At 33.2% G+C, this 18,437-nt stretch overlaps 2 protein-coding genes and 1 long non-coding RNA gene across 3 annotated transcripts; 1 reads left to right on the forward strand and 2 right to left on the reverse strand.

Moving 5' to 3' along the window:
* The first annotated feature begins 926 nt into the window (after positions 1 to 926).
* On the forward strand, positions 927 to 2,124 carry LOC148927466 (uncharacterized). The gene is made up of 2 exons (XR_016137539.1): positions 927 to 1,224; positions 1,903 to 2,124. It is a non-coding gene; the product is annotated as an uncharacterized LOC148927466 (long non-coding RNA).
* A 1,779-nt stretch (positions 2,125 to 3,903) lies between these two features.
* LOC125194842 (uncharacterized) lies at positions 3,904 to 4,572 on the reverse strand. Its single transcript, XM_048093059.2, has one exon. The coding sequence runs from the start codon at positions 4,433 to 4,435 to the stop codon at positions 4,085 to 4,087; it is 351 nt and encodes a 116-aa protein (XP_047949016.1). The 5' UTR covers positions 4,436 to 4,572; the 3' UTR covers positions 3,904 to 4,084.
* An 11,613-nt stretch (positions 4,573 to 16,185) lies between these two features.
* On the reverse strand, positions 16,186 to 18,211 carry LOC148927467 (LYR family of Fe/S cluster biogenesis protein). The gene is made up of 2 exons (XM_089069956.1): positions 17,926 to 18,211; positions 16,186 to 16,717 (listed from the first exon to the last, which is right to left on the reverse strand). Exons 1-2 carry the CDS (start codon positions 18,136 to 18,138, stop codon positions 16,535 to 16,537), a joined length of 396 nt encoding a protein of 131 aa, XP_088926082.1. The 5' UTR covers positions 18,139 to 18,211; the 3' UTR covers positions 16,186 to 16,534.
* Positions 18,212 to 18,437: the final 226 nt, after the last annotated feature.

An 18,437-nucleotide genomic window follows, 5' to 3' on the forward strand; every position in this document is an offset into this window, starting at 1 on the left:
TATATTGACAGAGATCCGCGATTTACTATCTCAGTATTGATAAAGTTTTTTTTTGTGAGGTTCACCTCAGAAATGAGTCATGCGATTCGAACAAAAAGGTAAGTTGAGTCCTCGTTATATTAGGCCATATGAGACTATTGGAAGAATTGGACCACCGACGTTCTGGTTGACATTACCTCCAGATTTTGCACATATTCATAATATTTTACAGGTCAGTATGCTTCGATGTTATCGATCTGCTCCTTCACATGTTCTATAAGATTCTGAAAATTTGAGTTATATAGAATAGCCTGTCAATATAGCACTGCCAGCTGAAACAATTGCAATGAAAAGATATTCCAATGGTAAAAGTTATTTGGAAAAATCATGGAGTCGAAGAGGCGACTTGGGAAACCGAGGAAAAGATGAGAAAGAACTATTCACATCCGTTTACGGCATAGCAATTTCTTTGGGTATGTTAGCTAAGAGGGAAATTAATTTTGTGGACAAAATTCTTAAAGAGGGGAAGAGTTGTGACATCCCTAACCCGAAACATGCATTATTTTGCATAATGACATATTTTTATTTATCTTTACATATTTATATTATTAGTTGTATAATAAATATTGATTGGAACATGACCAAAGTATTAGTATTTTATTTTATATTTCTATATATTATACTGTCATTAACATGACATAACATTTATATCCGATAGAAACAAATATTTGTTTGATAAATTTAATATAGTTAAACTAAGTACATGTAAAATATATATGTGTATTTTAATTTAAAAAGGTAATGAATATTCATACATATGTTGCAATATGACCGGGACTTTTGTCAAATATTTTAATAGGATACGCATTTATACCTATGTGCAGTTTATTTTATTTATAAAATATATATATTAACTAAGTTATGTAATAGGACACTTTTTCAAGTTGATATATATGAATTAGAATTAGGACACGTGTAAAGAAAAAGATAGGAGATGGCACGTCTCATGCAGTTGACGTGTGTAGTGAGGTAAGGATGAATAAGTTATATTATGGATGGTAATATTAAAAGAGAAAAATGATAATAAATATAAGAGGAATATTAGACACGAAGAGGGAGAAAAAAAAATGGTGAAGGGAGCGAAAGAAACGAGTTTGGCAAAGAAAAGAAGATGAAGATGGTTTGACGAGATTGGAAATCATTAGACGAGATCAAAGGTTCAGTTAATTAGTCTATCATAATCAGGTGTGTATAAATCACACTTTTAATTTTACATGTTTTATGTGCTTCTTTGGTAGGTGTTAAATATAATGAATAATTTGATTATATGATGTGAGCTAAAATGGTTATGTGTTATTTGATATAGATGGTGGAATATGGTATGGATATGTGATTGGTGCAATGGATATGTTTTATATATTGTAAATGAATTATACGATAGAAATATATAATTGATGCAATTGATATGTTTTTGCACATGGTTTTGGAATTATTTGAAACATTGGATTAAAGAGGATCTGTGACAGTCATGCCCTGGGTCTGATATCAATGGCAATGGACCTACGGGTCATATACAATGGCAATGGACCTTCGGGTCATATATATGTATACAATGGCAATGAGACCTACAGGTCATATATACAATGGCAATGGACCTTCGGGTCATATATATATGTACAATGGCAATGAGACCTTCGGGTCAGATACAATGGAATCCCGGGCAGATGTCAGGCTTGATTTGTCACAGAATAATAAACTGAACAGAGTGGCACGTGCATATGTATATGGATTTAATTTTTAATTTTGTTGATTATTGTTATATATATTGGTTAAAGAATATAATTGATTGTTTGGGCTGTGGAATTAAAGGTAAGATTTATATACACTGAGTTGTGGCTTATATAAACCACTAATATTTTTCAGGAATAAGATATCAATGATGCGTGGGTTGATGTGAGTTACAGTTATTATAAGGGTCGGCGGCTGACACGTTTTGGCAACCTTCTCATCCTCATCGTTTTTGCATGTAGATAAATGTACAATATATAGAGTGGTGAGAGGGTCCCACTACTGTTTAGAATGTTTTGAAACATGTACTTGTTAAATATTGGTTTTTGAAATTATATAAAATGTGTATTTCATTTACTTGGCGCGTGGATTTATTTATTTAAAATTTCTGAATTTATTTATAGCAAGTGCATACGTCATAAGGGTTGAGGTGTGACAGGCCGTGCCACAACGAGCCCCACTAGTCCATTACCAACCAACCAAACAAATATACTTAGCCCAAATGGCCATGGACTCGTCACTCTATAGTCACGTAGAATGATCTAATAGCATCAGACACCTTCAGTTGAGACTGTCGAACTCGAACATGATTTCATATTAATTATGTTACTATGTCAGCTAAAGCTTTAATTTGCTGCTCATTATCATCTGTTGAGATTCCATCTGCAAAAACAGAGCACAACTCAAAAGGTTATTATCTTTGATGTTACATGTAAAATTAAACTCGTTTAATAATGTTTATCCTCAAGATACAACTACATCTTATGATTGAACTTTGAAGAATAACAATGAATAGGAATATTAATAAGACTATAATCAATACTTTAACAACTGAATTAGGTCACACACTTAATATCTATGTGTAATGTGTACAAGCAAAATTGTTTATCTCGGACTCAATTATCTACAGCTTTATGATTATCATCGATCAATGATAGCACACAAGTGCAAGTCTACGTTTTTCTAGAAAAACATTTGTTTGTTGTTTAGTTAGTCTTTATGTGAGAACACAGTCACAGACAATGAAAGATGTGACTACTATTCTTTGGTAGATTGTTGACTCTTTAGCATATGAACTTTCAATGCTTACCTAACTAACGTGCTGCATCCTACTACAAACTAAAAACTCCAATGCAACAAAAGATAGCAATCAATAATAAAATTAAAATTCTCAATAATAATATGACCGTTGTAATCTTTGCGGGTCTACATTTATTTACTGCACATTTTATCACTGTTTGAATTTTAGCAGAGAAGTTTCCATTTGATTTTGAATAACCAAACCTAGCTACTTTGAATTCAAATTCAACTGCAAGATATACATAGTTGAATCTGACATCTTCCAGATAGTTTATTCTGTTTTTATAAAGTAAATGAGATCAATTCGACCTGAAGACTCATGGGTCCAATCTATTACTTGGATATACTAATTATTTATTGCAGCTCTTCTTTTCTATTTCTAGACACAACATGATTGATCAATATGCGATGCCTTATTTGGAAACAAATATTTAAACTTTGTATTAAAAAATTCAGAAGTTGTCAACGTATTTGATTTATTTTATAAAAGGGCCAGAAAATTATGAGCTAGACAGAGACCTGGAGTTAGAGCGTCACATATATGAAATGAAAATGGTACTATGTGTCAATAAAAAATGATGAGACATGAGTAAATAAAAATAGGAGATATTTTATGATTAAATTAGTCCACGAAATTTAAGTCTTCCTCTTTTGTCTTAATTCTCCAGTTTTTTTTCTCTTTAATTTATGATCAATCAAATCCAATATCTCATTTATCGATTGACTTAATAGTACTTATAAAATATTTTTATTGCAGTTAATAACTACACGTGAGAGTGGGAAGATGGAACTCACTGTGAAGAGGCTGCGATAGATGATATGGAATTGAGTAATGTTAATTAGCAATTAGTGAGTTAATTTTAGTCGTTTTTAGAAAGTGAGCATGTATATTGTATATTGTGGGCAAATCAACTACTAGTACAATTTCAAATTGAATAGTCCATGTTTTGAGAACTAACTATTCTATTTGTATGGTCGGATTTAATTTGTAAAGCACCAGATAATTCAAACTTTTTTCAAAAATTGCCAAAAAAAATTAAGCTAAACAAACTATACTCAATACAAAGCTCACGATTCTCATATATTTACTCAAAGGCGAAAGAGCACGTATGTATGCCCAATCCGTTGTTACGAACGATACTAAGCTAAATAATGCTAGTATGAATTCTTTTTTTCCGTTGGTAGAACACATACTATTATCTACAAACATACAAAATTGAAAAAAAAAAAAAAAGTTTCACATGATCAAGTAGTCGTGATGATGATAGTCGTCGAAAATCCCGGCGGCGAACACATTGCCGAGAGAATCCGAGGTGGCGGGGGTGGTGGTGGTGTCGTCGGAGCTAGAAATAGGCCGGTCGGGGAGCAGCGTGCCGTCCTCGTCGCGGTAGTCGGCAAGGGCGGCGCCATCCGAGTCCATGTAAGGCGCGATGTCAGAGTTCTTGCCGGTGAGCTCCTGCACCAGCGCCCGGAACCTGGCTTGGCTGGTCCTCACCTTCATGGGGCTCGAGATGTACACTACTTTCAGCGATTCGTCGCGCTTCTTCGACGTCTTCTTCCTCGGCGGCGGCGGCAGTTTATGATCCATTATGTTATGTTTTAATGTATGTATGTTTGATTTGAGAGCAATTGGGAGATGTCATTTTTATAAAGGTGTGGGGTTGTGGATTAATTGGGAAGGTTGTTTCTTAGAAGGAGAAATATAGGATGAGGTGAAAACAGAAATATGAAGGTTGGAGGAAATTATGTTTGCCTTTTACGTATAAAAAAATGACTCATCCGCAGCCTTAAGTGACTGCCGTTTTCTTCCTTTCTTCTTCAATCTTCATAATACTTCTATGTGGCTACAAAAAAATTACAGATATGAGGATTGAAATTCCTACTTTAATCATTTTCGCTTATAGTACAATGAATTGAAGGAGTACTAAGCTATAATATTTGGGCATATGAGTCATATTATCCACAAATCCACTTTTAAAGATCGAAATAGAGATCAAATTAGGATCATCCATTTTCTTAAGCTTGTGGTTAGGATTAATTTATAATTAATTTAATATTTTACTCAATAAAACTTTTTTATTTTTATTTTTATTTATTTTATTTTATTTTTTATTAATTTTTTTAATTTTTTTTTCTTCAATAAAAATTTGTTGGAGTAAATAATGAACTAAATGAAGTATGTAATGAAGTAATTTTGACATGTTATTGAAATACATTAATGATACAACAAATTTTAGTGTTAAACGTAAGCGGCAGTAACGAACTATTTTCAATAAATAATGAATCAAATGAATGTTAGTAATGAAGTAAATATGACATTTTATTGAAATACAATGTTAACTTAACATCAAACAGTAGTAATTAGAGGTGCCCACGGTTCAGGAACCGACGGTTACGGTTCGGAACCACAGGTTTCGGTTTTGGAAATTATTGAACCGGAACCGAACCGCGAGGGTGTTTCGCGGTTACGGTTTCGGTTCCGAACCGGCGGTTTCCGACGGTTTTTTAAGGTTTTTCACGGTTTAAAATCGCCAATTTTTTGCGGTTCCGGCTTGATTTCATGGTTTTTCGGCGATTTTTCGCTGTTTCGGTTTGAAACCGCGCGGAACCGGTGGTTCCGGCACGGTTTCGGTTCAAAAAATTTTGAACCTGAACCGAACCACGGTTCAAAAATTGACGGTTTCGGTTCGGGTAAATTCTCACGGTTTCGGTTCAGAATCGTAAGTGACGGTTACGGTTTCGGTTTTAACCGCCGGTTCGATAAACCTTGGGCATGTCTAGTAGTAATGAACTTATTACTCCATTCAGTCATGCTATTACTTTATTCCATTAGTTTATTACTTCATCCTGTTAATTTATTACTTCATTCAATCATGCTATTACTTCATTCCATTAGTTTATTACTTCATCCCGTTAATTTATTACATCATTCAATCATGCTATTACTTCATTCCATTAATTTATTACATAATTATCTTTCAGTTGAAGTAAATTCGGTATGTAATGAATGCGAAAATTTACTACATAACATACGTTCATTTATTTAATTATGTAGTGAATATAGTTCATTATTTACTCCCGCAAGTTTTTATTGAATAAAAAAAATTAAAAATTAAAAAATTTTAAAAAAAAATTAAAAATTAAATTTTTTTTTAAAAAAATTAAAAATTTAAAAAAAATTAATTTTAATTTTTTTTAAAAAAAATTCTAAAAAAAATTAAAAAATAACGAAAAAAAAAGTATACATATATATATAGGGATGTACTAGTATAACAACTAATTTTAACGTTACAACGTACATCCAACCATGTGCTGCCATGTGACACGAAAAATGCAATATTGTATACAGAAAAATGCAATACACATTTGTAGAAGCTATAAATGAATTTCGGCGGATTGCATTTTTGTTATATGCAGATTGCATTTTTTATCATTGAGTTTTGCATTTTTGATATTGACTGTTTAATTTGCATTTTATATATAGACGAATTGCATTTTTATATGTGAAAATGGCAAAACTTAACAATAAAAAATGCAATTTATGTGAAAATGCAAAACTCAACACTATAAAATGCAATTTACATACAACTAAAATGCAATCTGCGAAAATGCATATACAACTAGATTGGATGTACGTTGTGACTCTAAATAAGGGGGCACCCTAGTGCTCCCATATATATATATATATATATATATATATATATATATATATATATGGTTTTAATCTACCAAAAGAAGCCCCTAAGTATAGAAATACAGACCATATATGGTCCGTTAGATCTGGAGATGAATGGCTACGATCTGGATTGGTCAACCATTTCTTTGGGTCATAATAGGAGCGTTCTGTGTCATGAAAGGGTAAAATAGGAATTGCAAATATAATGAACCGCCCTTCCGTTTTTTAAGAGTTGATTTATTGGGATAATTACTCCATATGCTATTAAGTTGATTTTTCAGTTCTCGCACCATTCAATTCATTCTCTCTCACCAAAAATTCATCACAAATTCCAGAAACCGTACAATTTCGACTAAATAGAATCCAAATCGACTGGGAATCAAATTCACCAAAACCCTACAAAACTCTAGGCACATTATCGGCGAAGAGGGTCTCGTCTGGGCATCAAAATCGACTTCAAAATGCAACTTGTCAAGCACGATTGTGGAGCGTCTTCTCCAACCATGGTGGACACAAGATCTTCTCGGACCGCGCCTCATGACGGAAAAGGTTTGTAAGTTTTTTTTTACAGTCTGTCTGAAACCCAATCTGACCCAAAATTCAAATCCTTTGTTCGGTTGTAACCTAGTCTATCAACGAAATATTGTAAAGACGAAGGCACCGCCAAAACCTAAGGACTAGAAAAGTATGTCAAATACATTTTTTGGGTTATTATTTGATGGAATGAAGTTTTTTAATTCTTTTTGTACACTTTGATTTTTGTTCGTGGGTTTTTTATTAATCTGATTTTTAAAAGTTCGTCACTAAACACTTGGATTTGGTATCCAGGTTAAACATATATGTATGTATATTATGTACCTCTGTTTTCTGAAGAATGAATGAAGACAGATGTGATTTACTATTATAATAGGACAAATATGAGATATATTTGATGGAAAAAGGTTATACTATAATGCTTTGTTTGTGTAAATGTTAAATACTAAATTATTGATTCTTCATATACAGCACCAAAAAAAAAACCTCTGCAGCTTTTGAAAAATGGATAGGAAATGAAAAAGATGTTACGAATTCTGGAAAAGGTGATTAAACACAAATCATAACTTAATATCTCAACTACACAATTGTTGTTTATTAACGAGTAGGCCGCACTATTAACCTCCTTTTTTTTGCAGCGAATTTGGAGGCAAATACCAAAGAGATGGAACCAGCAGCAAGCGTAAACATTGCTGACAAAGGTTGTAAATATGAATTTATTTGTTTGAAACTTTGGAATATAATTTTGAACACATAGATTAGTGAGAACATGTCATAGTATGTTGAGCCTTTGGTCTTTTTAACAAGGTTAAAGTTATAAGTATTCACCTTATGTACCAATGTTTTTTGAGAATCGCATTTGTTGCTGTTTCAGATATGAGTTGGAGAATGATAGGTAATATTGAGGACAACGGTGTTTATTTGCTAAGACACCTTGAAGTCTACGTGGGTGAAAGAGAGGGTCAATAGAATTGTAGACTATCGACCAAAAACTATGCGAAGGAGAGCTAAATACAATCGTGTGTTGATGGAGGACATAAATAATCATTGCGCATTATTGAATAAAGATGCGCATCCAAACACTATGCGAAGGAGAGCAAGAAAACAAAGATCAACGTAGAAAAGATGATAGCAAACTACGGATCTTAATCACTAGTTATGTCATACCTAAAACTAATGAAAAATGTTGTCCATTTCTGTATTGATTACCACTATTTTCATTAAACGATGTTTAGATCTTGTAATTCTCATTTTATGGACCATGTTTTATATATGTCAGCTTGCTGATATTTTTTGGAGTCTCTATGTACTCCAGAATTAGTCTTTGAGTAAAACTGCACTCTGAAACACCTTGTAATACTTCCTTCTTGTTTCATGCGTACGAAATACAGTGTGATAATAAATACTCAATACATTGGGTCATAATAAATTAATATATGAGTCATAGCATTGTATGGTCAACTAGTGTCATAATAAACCAACATTTGAGTCATGACATAACATTAATGAGTACTAGAATGTATTCGACCATTCTGATCGAAATGTTCATTTCAAACAAAGTGAAGCGAAATACTCAATTCTTGTAATGTCATTATCATATCAAAATAAACACAAAAGTATTACAAACGCAGAATAAACAAACAACAACCCAAAACATTGTCAGCCCTTTTGGGTCATAATAAACGAATATTTGGGTCATGGAAACCAAGGGGTCAATTGGGTAATAATAATCCACTATTCGAGTCATGACATAAAACTATTGAATACCAGAATGCCTCATACAATACACGAACTGAGTAATTTCAAAAAACCTGACAATGAACTGAAGTTACTTAAAAAAAAAAGAATACAAGGTATCAAACTTCAGAATCTCTTCTAGACTACCGTTTTTCTTTCTCTTTGAATTTGTCGCAATTCCTTGACTCGTGGTGACCCCACTCCTGACATTTCTTGCATTGACAAAAACATGTCATAGTTGCCCCATAACAAGGTAATACTTACATTAGTACTAATACTGATAAAGACTCAATAATAAAAATAATAGATAATAACGTTATATCATACTAAGAGCGGATTGAGGTCATACAGAATAATGTCATAATAAAAAGATAAATAAGTTATGGTTGTAACATTAATAAAACAAAAGGATAGATAATTCATGGTTGTAATATTACTAAAGTTACAGTCACAAAATTAAAATCAAAACCTGTATTCTCAAGAATGTCATCGGAGGATAATTGATTATCTACAGGCGAAGTAGATGGCGTTTCGGATCCAATTTCGAAAAATATTGGATCTGGCAACAAGAGTTACAAATGTAACAGATTGATGCAACGACGAAATGTTAAACGAAAATAGGTAGTTTTCGAAATTGTGGAATGCAAACTCAAAGGCTGTGAAGACGAAGATAAATTGAAGATCGTATGAATCTTCATGGAAGATATGAAGGAGAGAAATTATGGATTGTTAACTCACATAACTCACGCTGATGATTATTTAGTGGAGAGAGGAATATGCAACATTATAGGAATTTCCATAACCAACGACATCATGGATTGACAAAAGTAACTTTTTATGAATATTAGTGATTAAATGAATAATATCTGACAAATTAATCCAGCCATTAGATAATCATATCTTAAGATGAGATTAGCTAATCCTATGGACAAGAAACGGTCTGTATTTCTTTATTTAAGGCCATACTTGTTTTGATCAAAATCATATATATATATATATATATATATATATATATATATATATATATAGGGGTGTATTATAATGATAACCTCAATTTGTGTGATAACCCTATAACTAAATCTCCACCACACATTTTTAAAATATGTGGTGTAGATTTAATCGAACAAAACTATCATTTTATCAAATAAAACTATCATTTTCGGATATATTAAGGGCAAAATTGTCATTTCGTTTTAAAATTTGGTAGGAAAGAAGGAAACTTGACTCAAACGTTCCATTCGATTTCTCACACACTCAAACCTTGCATCAATTTCTCTCACAATCAAACCCTCTGAATCGCGTTTCAAAGCCTTCGAATCGAAGGAAAAATCATCCGATTCTGGAAAATGTCGAAGGAAAACGATCAAGCATCATCGAAGAAAGGTTGGATGAAGTTTATTACTTATTTCACTTTTAATTTTGCTCGATTTATCATTTTGCTGGAGATTTTCTCAATTTTTTTAGATTCTGTAGTTTTTTAGTGTAGATATTTCTTATATTTATACAATATCATTCATGCATAACAATATTGAGAACAATCTATATATTTAGATTTACATTTTGTTGTGTGTGCTGCTGGTGTGTGTTTTTCTGTGTTTGTGTGTGTGTTTTGCTGTGTGTGTGTGTTGCTATGTGTTTGGATGATCTGTTTAAATGTAGAAATTGTGCTTTTGCTTGATAAAATGATACTTTGGGTGCATAAAATGATAGTTTCTGAAAATGATAAAATGATACTTTGTGAATAGTGTTTTGTTCTACTTAAGTGACAAGTTATGCCCTCTCTGCTTTTTTGAACTCATTGAAATTTAGAAAATGATAGTTTCAGAAGATAAAATAATAATTGCCCTTGATAAAATGATAGTTTCAGAAGATAAAATGATAGTTTCATGGGATAAAATGATAGTTTCAGATTATAAAATGATAGTTGATAAAATGATAATTGCCCTTGATAAAATGATAGTTTGAGAAGATAAAATGATAGTTTCATGGGATAAAATAATAGTTTCAGATTATAAAATGATAGTTTCATGGGATAATATGATACTTTATGTTTGTGTGTATGTGTGTCCTGAGGCTACTGCTGTTGTGTTTGTGTGTGTTGTTGTGTGTGTCTCTGTGTTTTTGTGTGTGTGTGTTGTTATGTGTTTAGATGATCTGTTTAAATGTAGAAATTGTGCTTTTGCTTGATAAAATGATACTTTGGGTGCATAAAATGATAGTTTCTGAAAATGATAAAATGATAATTTGTGAATACTTTGACTTTATATAATTAAATAAACTGTTTAACACACTGAAATCTTTTGTTTATTAGGTAAGAACATTCGTGATGTTGAATTCTTCTTTCTAGATTTTTCTGCTTCCTGAATATTTTGGTGCTTATTGCTTCCGCAGCCTTCGAAGAGTCCTGCGGCTCAAACGAGAAAGAAGTCCGCCACAAAGCGGAAGTAAACAGAAGCTGTTGTCGCTGACAGTGAACAGCCAGCGCCTGCTGTTAATGGCACCCAGGAAGATGCCGCCCAACAGGCATGAAGTGCGTAGATGGTGAAGCCAAGCGCGAGCATGATAGGATCTCTAACTGAAACTCAGCGCTTGTTTTAATTACCATACTTCAGCATAGATTCTGTTGGTAGACATTTACTTATGTAGGCTTTAAACATTATTTTGCCATTGTTTGTGGTTCAATTTGAACTAGATTAGACTTTTCATTTGTAGGTTTGTGCAATGTGAAGAGAACTCTTCTGTATTGTTCAATTGAAATTAATTTGGAAGCCCTCTTCAAAGATAGTTTGTCATAGAAGTTTCCTTGTAGATGTAAACCGTTGTAGAAACTCTGTTCCAAGGTTGCTCATTTTATCAGCCAAAAAGCATCATGTTATCAGCCAAAAGTATCATTTTATTAGTAAGAAGTATCATTTTACCAACTACTATGACTATCATTTTATCAGCCAAAAAGTATCATGTTATCAGCCAAAAGTATCATTTTATCACCTATGACTATCATTTTATCAGCTATGACACGCCTGAAAAGTATCATTTTATCAGCCAAAAGTATCATTTTATCAGATATAACTATCATTTTATCAGCCAAAAGTATCATTTTATCAGCTATGACTATCATTTTATCAGCCAAAAGTATCATTTTATTACCTAGGACTATCATTTTATCAGCTATGACACGTCTGAAAAGTATCATTTTATCAGCTATGACTATCATTTTATCAGCCCAAAGTATCATTTTATCATAGTATCATTTTATCCGACAAAACTATCATGTTATGCAGTAAACCTAATATTTATAAGCCAAAAGTATCATTTTAACACATAATCGACAATACATAATATAATCAAATAAGAATTTCAGTACATCAGAAACATAAACCAATCGACAACTAATATTAATCTAAAATCAAATTCAATACATGAATATGAACACAATCAATAATGATTGTTACATTCGTTATTTGCTACAGATTCCATCGAAGCAAATTTTCACAGCAATTGAAGAGGTAATCAATGAAAATAAGAACGCAAAATTCAAAACATCTTCCTGATCACAATTATGCGAGAAATATGGAAACAAAATCTGGAGACTACGGAATAATGAACAAATCGAAGAAAATCTGGAGATGTTGAAATAAAATAGGCGAGAAATATGGAAGATGAAGATGAGAGAATCGATCTGTTAATTGTGAAGATGAAGCTGAAGATGAAGGTGAGAGAATTGAGTTCAAACAGAATGAAAGCGTGAATCGCGCGTTTAGAGTAAAATTCAGAAATTAAATGAGGAAATTACATTTTTACCCCTCTGCGCCTTTTTTATGAAGTAAATCTAAGTTTGAATCTCAACCACAAGATTATCAAATATGTGTGGTCCAGATCTGGTTATAGAGTTATTATGTGATTTGGGGGTTATGATATGATCACATCTATATATATATATATATAGAGAGAGAGTTGTGATCAATGTCGAACCAATTTTAAAGACCGAACTAGAGACCAAATCTGGGCCATTAGATCTAGTTTTTTTGATGAGATGAGCTGCTGTGAAATTTTTTTCGGCTTCATTACAAGCCCATTTTACTTCATTATATAGGTTTATTACTTCATTCTGTACTTTAAATGCTTCTACACATATTTCATTCCAATAATTTATTACATTATTCCATGTGTTTAGTAAACCATATTAGCGCCATGGCGTTGGTGATAGATATTGTAGAGAGAAAGAACGGCACGCGACGGCAAAACCACATTTACGTACTGGAATGAAGTAAAAACCTACTGGAATGAAGTAAAGACCTACTAGAATGAAGTAAAAACCTACTAGAATGAAGTAATATATTCTGGAACGAAGTTAAATCTTCGTAACATATTAGTATGACTTATTTACCTTCGGATGAATTAAAATAGGCTCGTGATGAAGGCGAAAATAATTTATAAATTTCTGTATCTTATCCATAAAAAACTAGATCTAAAAGCCCTAATTTGGTAGGGTTCGGTGGTTCGGTCTTTAAGAGTGGATTTGTGGATAATGGGACTCTATATAGATATATATATATATGTTTGTGTTAAAATGACAACCCCTCTTAAAATGACAACGTGACAACGCTTATACAACAATATTATAAACGCTACACAGCAATATTACAAACACTACACAGCAATCTATAGATTGTTGTCTAACGTGTTGGATATTGCTGTTCAAGAAAAATTGTTGTTTAAAGGCCAGCAGATTGCTGCCCGTCTTTTTTGGGGTTTTTTTTGCCACGTGGCAGCTTGTTATTCGTCCACGTGTACAAATGATTGGCTAGGAATGGTGGTATGGTGTTATTTTAAGGGGTGATGGCACCCTAACATGCCCCTATGTATATACATATATATATATATATATATATAATTGAATATTTTAAAATAAATTCAGTATAATACTATTAGTTTAAATGATGAAGATAATCAATAACCTAAAAAATACTATTCATAAACTTTAATATAGTTTAATAAATTAACTAATTGCTTTGTACTATATTTCTATCTATATAAGCTTCTCCTACTTATTAATAATAGTATAATTTTGAAAATGTACCTCGAGTACAAGTCTTATAGGAGTACTAAAAATTTGGTATATGTATGTAGTATGTACAATATTTTATTGGATTAAAAGGTTTAATAATAAAAAATTGGGTGTGGTAGAAAAAAACAAAACAGAGCTTGGATTTGGGAGCATGGACTGTAGTGTGGAAAATGGGGCCGGAGACTAAACTGATTGACAAATTTGACGTCTCTTTTTTTTATTATTATATTTGTTCAAATATAATTGGACACCTAAGTTTTCAAATCTTACCTATATGACTATATCTAACTTTTTCTATTCAAATTTTAATAAATAAATAAAATTGGTCGCTTTCATCTCTTGTTCCGACTGGATCATGCGTAGGGCTGGGGAATTATACCGAAATACCGGAATACCGGACTTACCGTACCGAAAAAATACCGAAAATACCGTTTTTTCGGTATAACGTAGTTTTCGGTACGGTATGATACCTTACCGATAGAGATCGGTACGGTAACGGTATAAGATTTCCCATACCGCGGTATACCGAAGATTCGGTATGCTGGTATATACCGGTATACCGAAGATTGGTATATACCGATGCTTCGGTATACCGTGGTATACCGGTATACCGATTGATATATATAATATATAAATATAGAGTCCTATTATCCACAAATCCACTCTTAAAGACCGAACCACCGAACCCTACCAAATTAGGGCTTTTAGATCTAGTTTTTTATGGATAAGATACAGAAATTTATAAATTATTTTCGCCTTCATCACGAGCCTACTTTAATTCATCTGAAGGTAAATAAGTCATACTAACATGTTACGAAGATTTAACTTCGTTCCGGAATATATTACTTCATTCTAGTAGGTTTTTACTTAATTCTAGTAGGTTTTTACTTCATTCGAGTAGGTTTTTACTTCATTTCAGTACGTAAATGTGGTTTCGCCGTCGCGTGTCGGTCTTTCTCTCTACAATATCTATCACCAACGCCATGACGCTAATATGGTTTAATAAACACATGGAATAATGTAATAAATTGTTGGAATGAAGTATGTGTAGAAGCATTTGAAGTGCAGAATGAAGTAATAAACCTATATAATGAAGTAAAATGGGCTTGTAATGAAGTCGAAAAAAAATTCACAGCAACATATCTCATCAAAAAAACTAGATCTAATGGCCAAGATTTGGTCTCTAGTTCGGTCTTTAAAATTGGTTCGACATTGATCACAACTCTTATATTTATATATGTTATATTTAAAATAAATTTTAAAAAATAAGAATTTTTATTATACAAAAAATAAAAGAATCAAAATTGGGAACCCTATTTTTTGAAGTAGTTGAAAACAAGATTTTATTTTAATATTTTGGATATAATAGATTTTTTCACGGTATAATGGTATAACGGTATGTCGTACCGCAAAACACGGTACAACGGTATATCGGAATGTCATATCGCAGTTCGGTATATACCGAAATGCGGTACGGTATACCGATAACACGGTATGGTAACGGTATGGAAAACTGCCATACCGAATTTCCGGTATACCGAACTCCGGTATACCGAAACTTACGGTACGGTATCGGTATGGTTTTTGTCATACCGTAATTTTTGGTACGGTATACGGTATGGCACTCTCGGTACGGTATACCGTACCGAACCACCCCTAATCATGCGGGCGTGGTGTCAAATAAAACTATGGACTCTTGTTTCGTGCGATGATGAATTTATGAAATAAAATTTGTAGACTCTGATACAACGAAAAATGTCGTCCATAGTTTTAAAAGATAGATACGATACAACCACCATGAATTATATATAAGATGGATGAAAAACAAATTTAATAGAGTTTTCTGTCTTCATAGATAGTTGGCCTTGATACAACTTGAATCCGCCATTAAACTATAAGATAATAAGATAATGTTCTGTCTTCATAGATCGTTGTCCTTGATCCCACTTGTAATACCAGAAAAGACATTCACGTTGTAAATACCAAAAATATGCAAGGACATCATCATTTCTGAAATTATCTTAATCTTAAAAACTTCCATTTGTCTGATTATCGAGTCGTTTAGGGATGGCGATTTGACACTTTTTAAGTACGAGCGGTTGTAATGTTCATTCTACATTAACTTTGGATCCCTGCTTCGTGGCATGTTTCCTTTTTCAAATATTTTTTCTTCCTTTCATTTATTTTCATCCTATTATCAAAAAATAAATAATTTGTAAATGATACTCCCTACCTACGCAATTAGAAGTACCGATTGACGAAAATCCCCTCTTAGCCTAACACATTTTTCACACATTCACTTAAGACATACAAGAAAATCGACTCTTTCAAACTTCAAAATCACATTTCGATGATAAATTTAAACTCTATATAGTTCACTTCAACAACGAGAAGATTACAAATTCAAAAACTTGGGTGAAAATATGATGACCATATTTATGTAGCACCAGTTGGTAATGGACAATCAAATCAAGTTCACTCACAAAAGGAGCAACTAGTTCGATGCCTTTGTTTAGTAAACATAAAATAGTCTTTGTTTAACAAATCTAATAGCTCACAAGCTGGAGAAACGATAAAGGAAGAGACCCGTTTCTCCAACGCACACGGAGCAACCCAATTCTCATCCAACACACTTATTCTTCCAAGGCATGACATCAATAAGGAAATGTGATTCAAAAGTAGTTGCTTCTGAAGAAGTTTTTAAGGTACTCGGATCCCTGATCCTTGGTTGCGCTATCTGGGGTGATTTCAGGACGACCTAAAACATATTGGCCGAGAATATGGTGCCGCTGCTTTGAATGCTCCACGATGTTATTCAACTCTTCTGTACCCTTGAAGAGCAGCATATCAATAACCTGCACATTGTTCGTTGAGAGTAATGAGAATGAAAATGTTTTTATAGATGCCTGTTTATTTCTCTCCTAGAAGTGTTTATGAGCCTTAAAGTTTAATCAACTAATATGCTGACCCTAGAAGTTACACTAAACTACTCATAGGAAGGGTGCTTGTGATTGTGAGACCTGACTGATTGAATCTTGCCCACTAGTGAAAATAGATTGATCTTGACAAAATTTCGTGAACATTGCTTTCCATATGACATACAAACCACTTAAAACAAGAACACTGTCAAGAAACTAGAGTTTCATACTTTCATACTGGCAATTGTGAAAGAAACCAGGGAGAATCATGACTACTAGGAGCTTATAAGAGGGAAACAATATATATTATGTAGATAGAACTCTATAGCTATGTCAAAGTAAAAAGAAATCAGATTCGTAACTAGAGAAATCACAATAAGGAGTACAGTTTTTCACGACATTGCTAGACCTAACAGACTAGTAGTCCAAATCCAAATTTAAATTTATGCAACATAGCATGCAAAATTATCTCACTTTGATTTCTACTCCTTCCCATGAGTTGGTGCATATACTGTTATACATGTGTTATCCAGTATCCGGTATCAAAATCAGAGTAAAGAACGGCATTTGCATTTGAGTATGAGTAATTGTTCCAGTAAACGGAATGACTTGAGATTTGTAAATCATCACATCAGTGCCAAAATCCAACCTATTGATAGCAGCTAGAGCTAACTAGTTCCTACATCGAAAAGCATTGTTCAAGTAGCAACGGAATAGTGCATCTCACTCGAAGACGCAAACTTGTGGCTAAAGCAAAATCCATGTAAAAATTCTGCCATCTGATAGAATTTCCTTAATCCTACTTTCAGTATTAAGTGAAAATCAGTAGCAACAAAGTTAAGAAGCTCCCAATTGCAATCGTAGTCCCTAACATCAGAGGACACCGGGATTCTCTAATCTATTCTAATTAGGGTTGATATACACGAATACGTACCCAAATGAAAACGAAAAATGTAAAAATTCTCGAGGAGCTGAAAAAAAACACATTTCCAAATAAGCAGCACAGGCACATTACAAACCGAATAATTACTCAATAGTTTCCCTAATTTGAATGGAGGTAACTCTAATTCCTTCGATTCCCGATGAAATCCTAAATTGATGTTAATAATTGGGGGATAGAGAATAGAAGAGTGAATTGATGGGACCTTGGGGTTAGAGATGTGAGCATTCTTGCGGATCTCGGAGGCGACGATAGAGCGAAGCTGAGAGGGGGTAACGACGTCGTCGATGGTGTAAATCTCCATGATAGTGGGGATGGATCTGCAGGCGGTCTTGAAGAAGTCGAAGACACGGCGGCGTGCCTCCTCCAAGCTGGCGGAGTTGGGCGGCACGCGCAAGTACTTGACGGTTGACGCCATCGCTTTTGCAGTGTGTCGATCTGTTGAAGCAGCCAAGACTAAAGAGGAATTCAGAATAGGGCGCAGGGCTCTTGTGAAACGACGTAGTTCTAAGATTATATCCAACTCATACTCTTTTTTAAATTTCTTTCTGACTCAACTACAAAAAAAAATAAAGTTAACATAAAATATTACACTTCAGATATTACGTGGATTTTTCCAATAATAGTTAATTCTACTCCCTCCGTCCCAAAGATGATGTCACACTTGGAAAATAGCACGGGATTTTAGGAGATGTTATTTTGTGTGTTAAGTGGTGA

Source organism: Salvia hispanica, chromosome 4, assembly GCF_029641045.1.
Source record: "Salvia hispanica isolate PSC_SH4W2 chromosome 4, Shi_PSC_v1, whole genome shotgun sequence".
NCBI lineage: Eukaryota > Viridiplantae > Streptophyta > Magnoliopsida > Lamiales > Lamiaceae > Salvia > Salvia hispanica.

Coding starts and splice junctions, on each gene's coding strand:
- LOC148927467 (XM_089069956.1), bottom strand. CDS start 18,138: ATGGCGTCAACCGTCAAGTACTTGCGCGTGCCGCCCAACTCCGCCAGC. Junction 16,718..17,925: donor CTCACATCTCTAACCCCAAG/GTCCCATCAATT, acceptor AACAATGTGCAG/GTTATTGATATGCTGCTCTT.
- LOC125194842 (XM_048093059.2), bottom strand. CDS start 4,435: ATGGATCATAAACTGCCGCCGCCGCCGAGGAAGAAGACGTCGAAGAAG.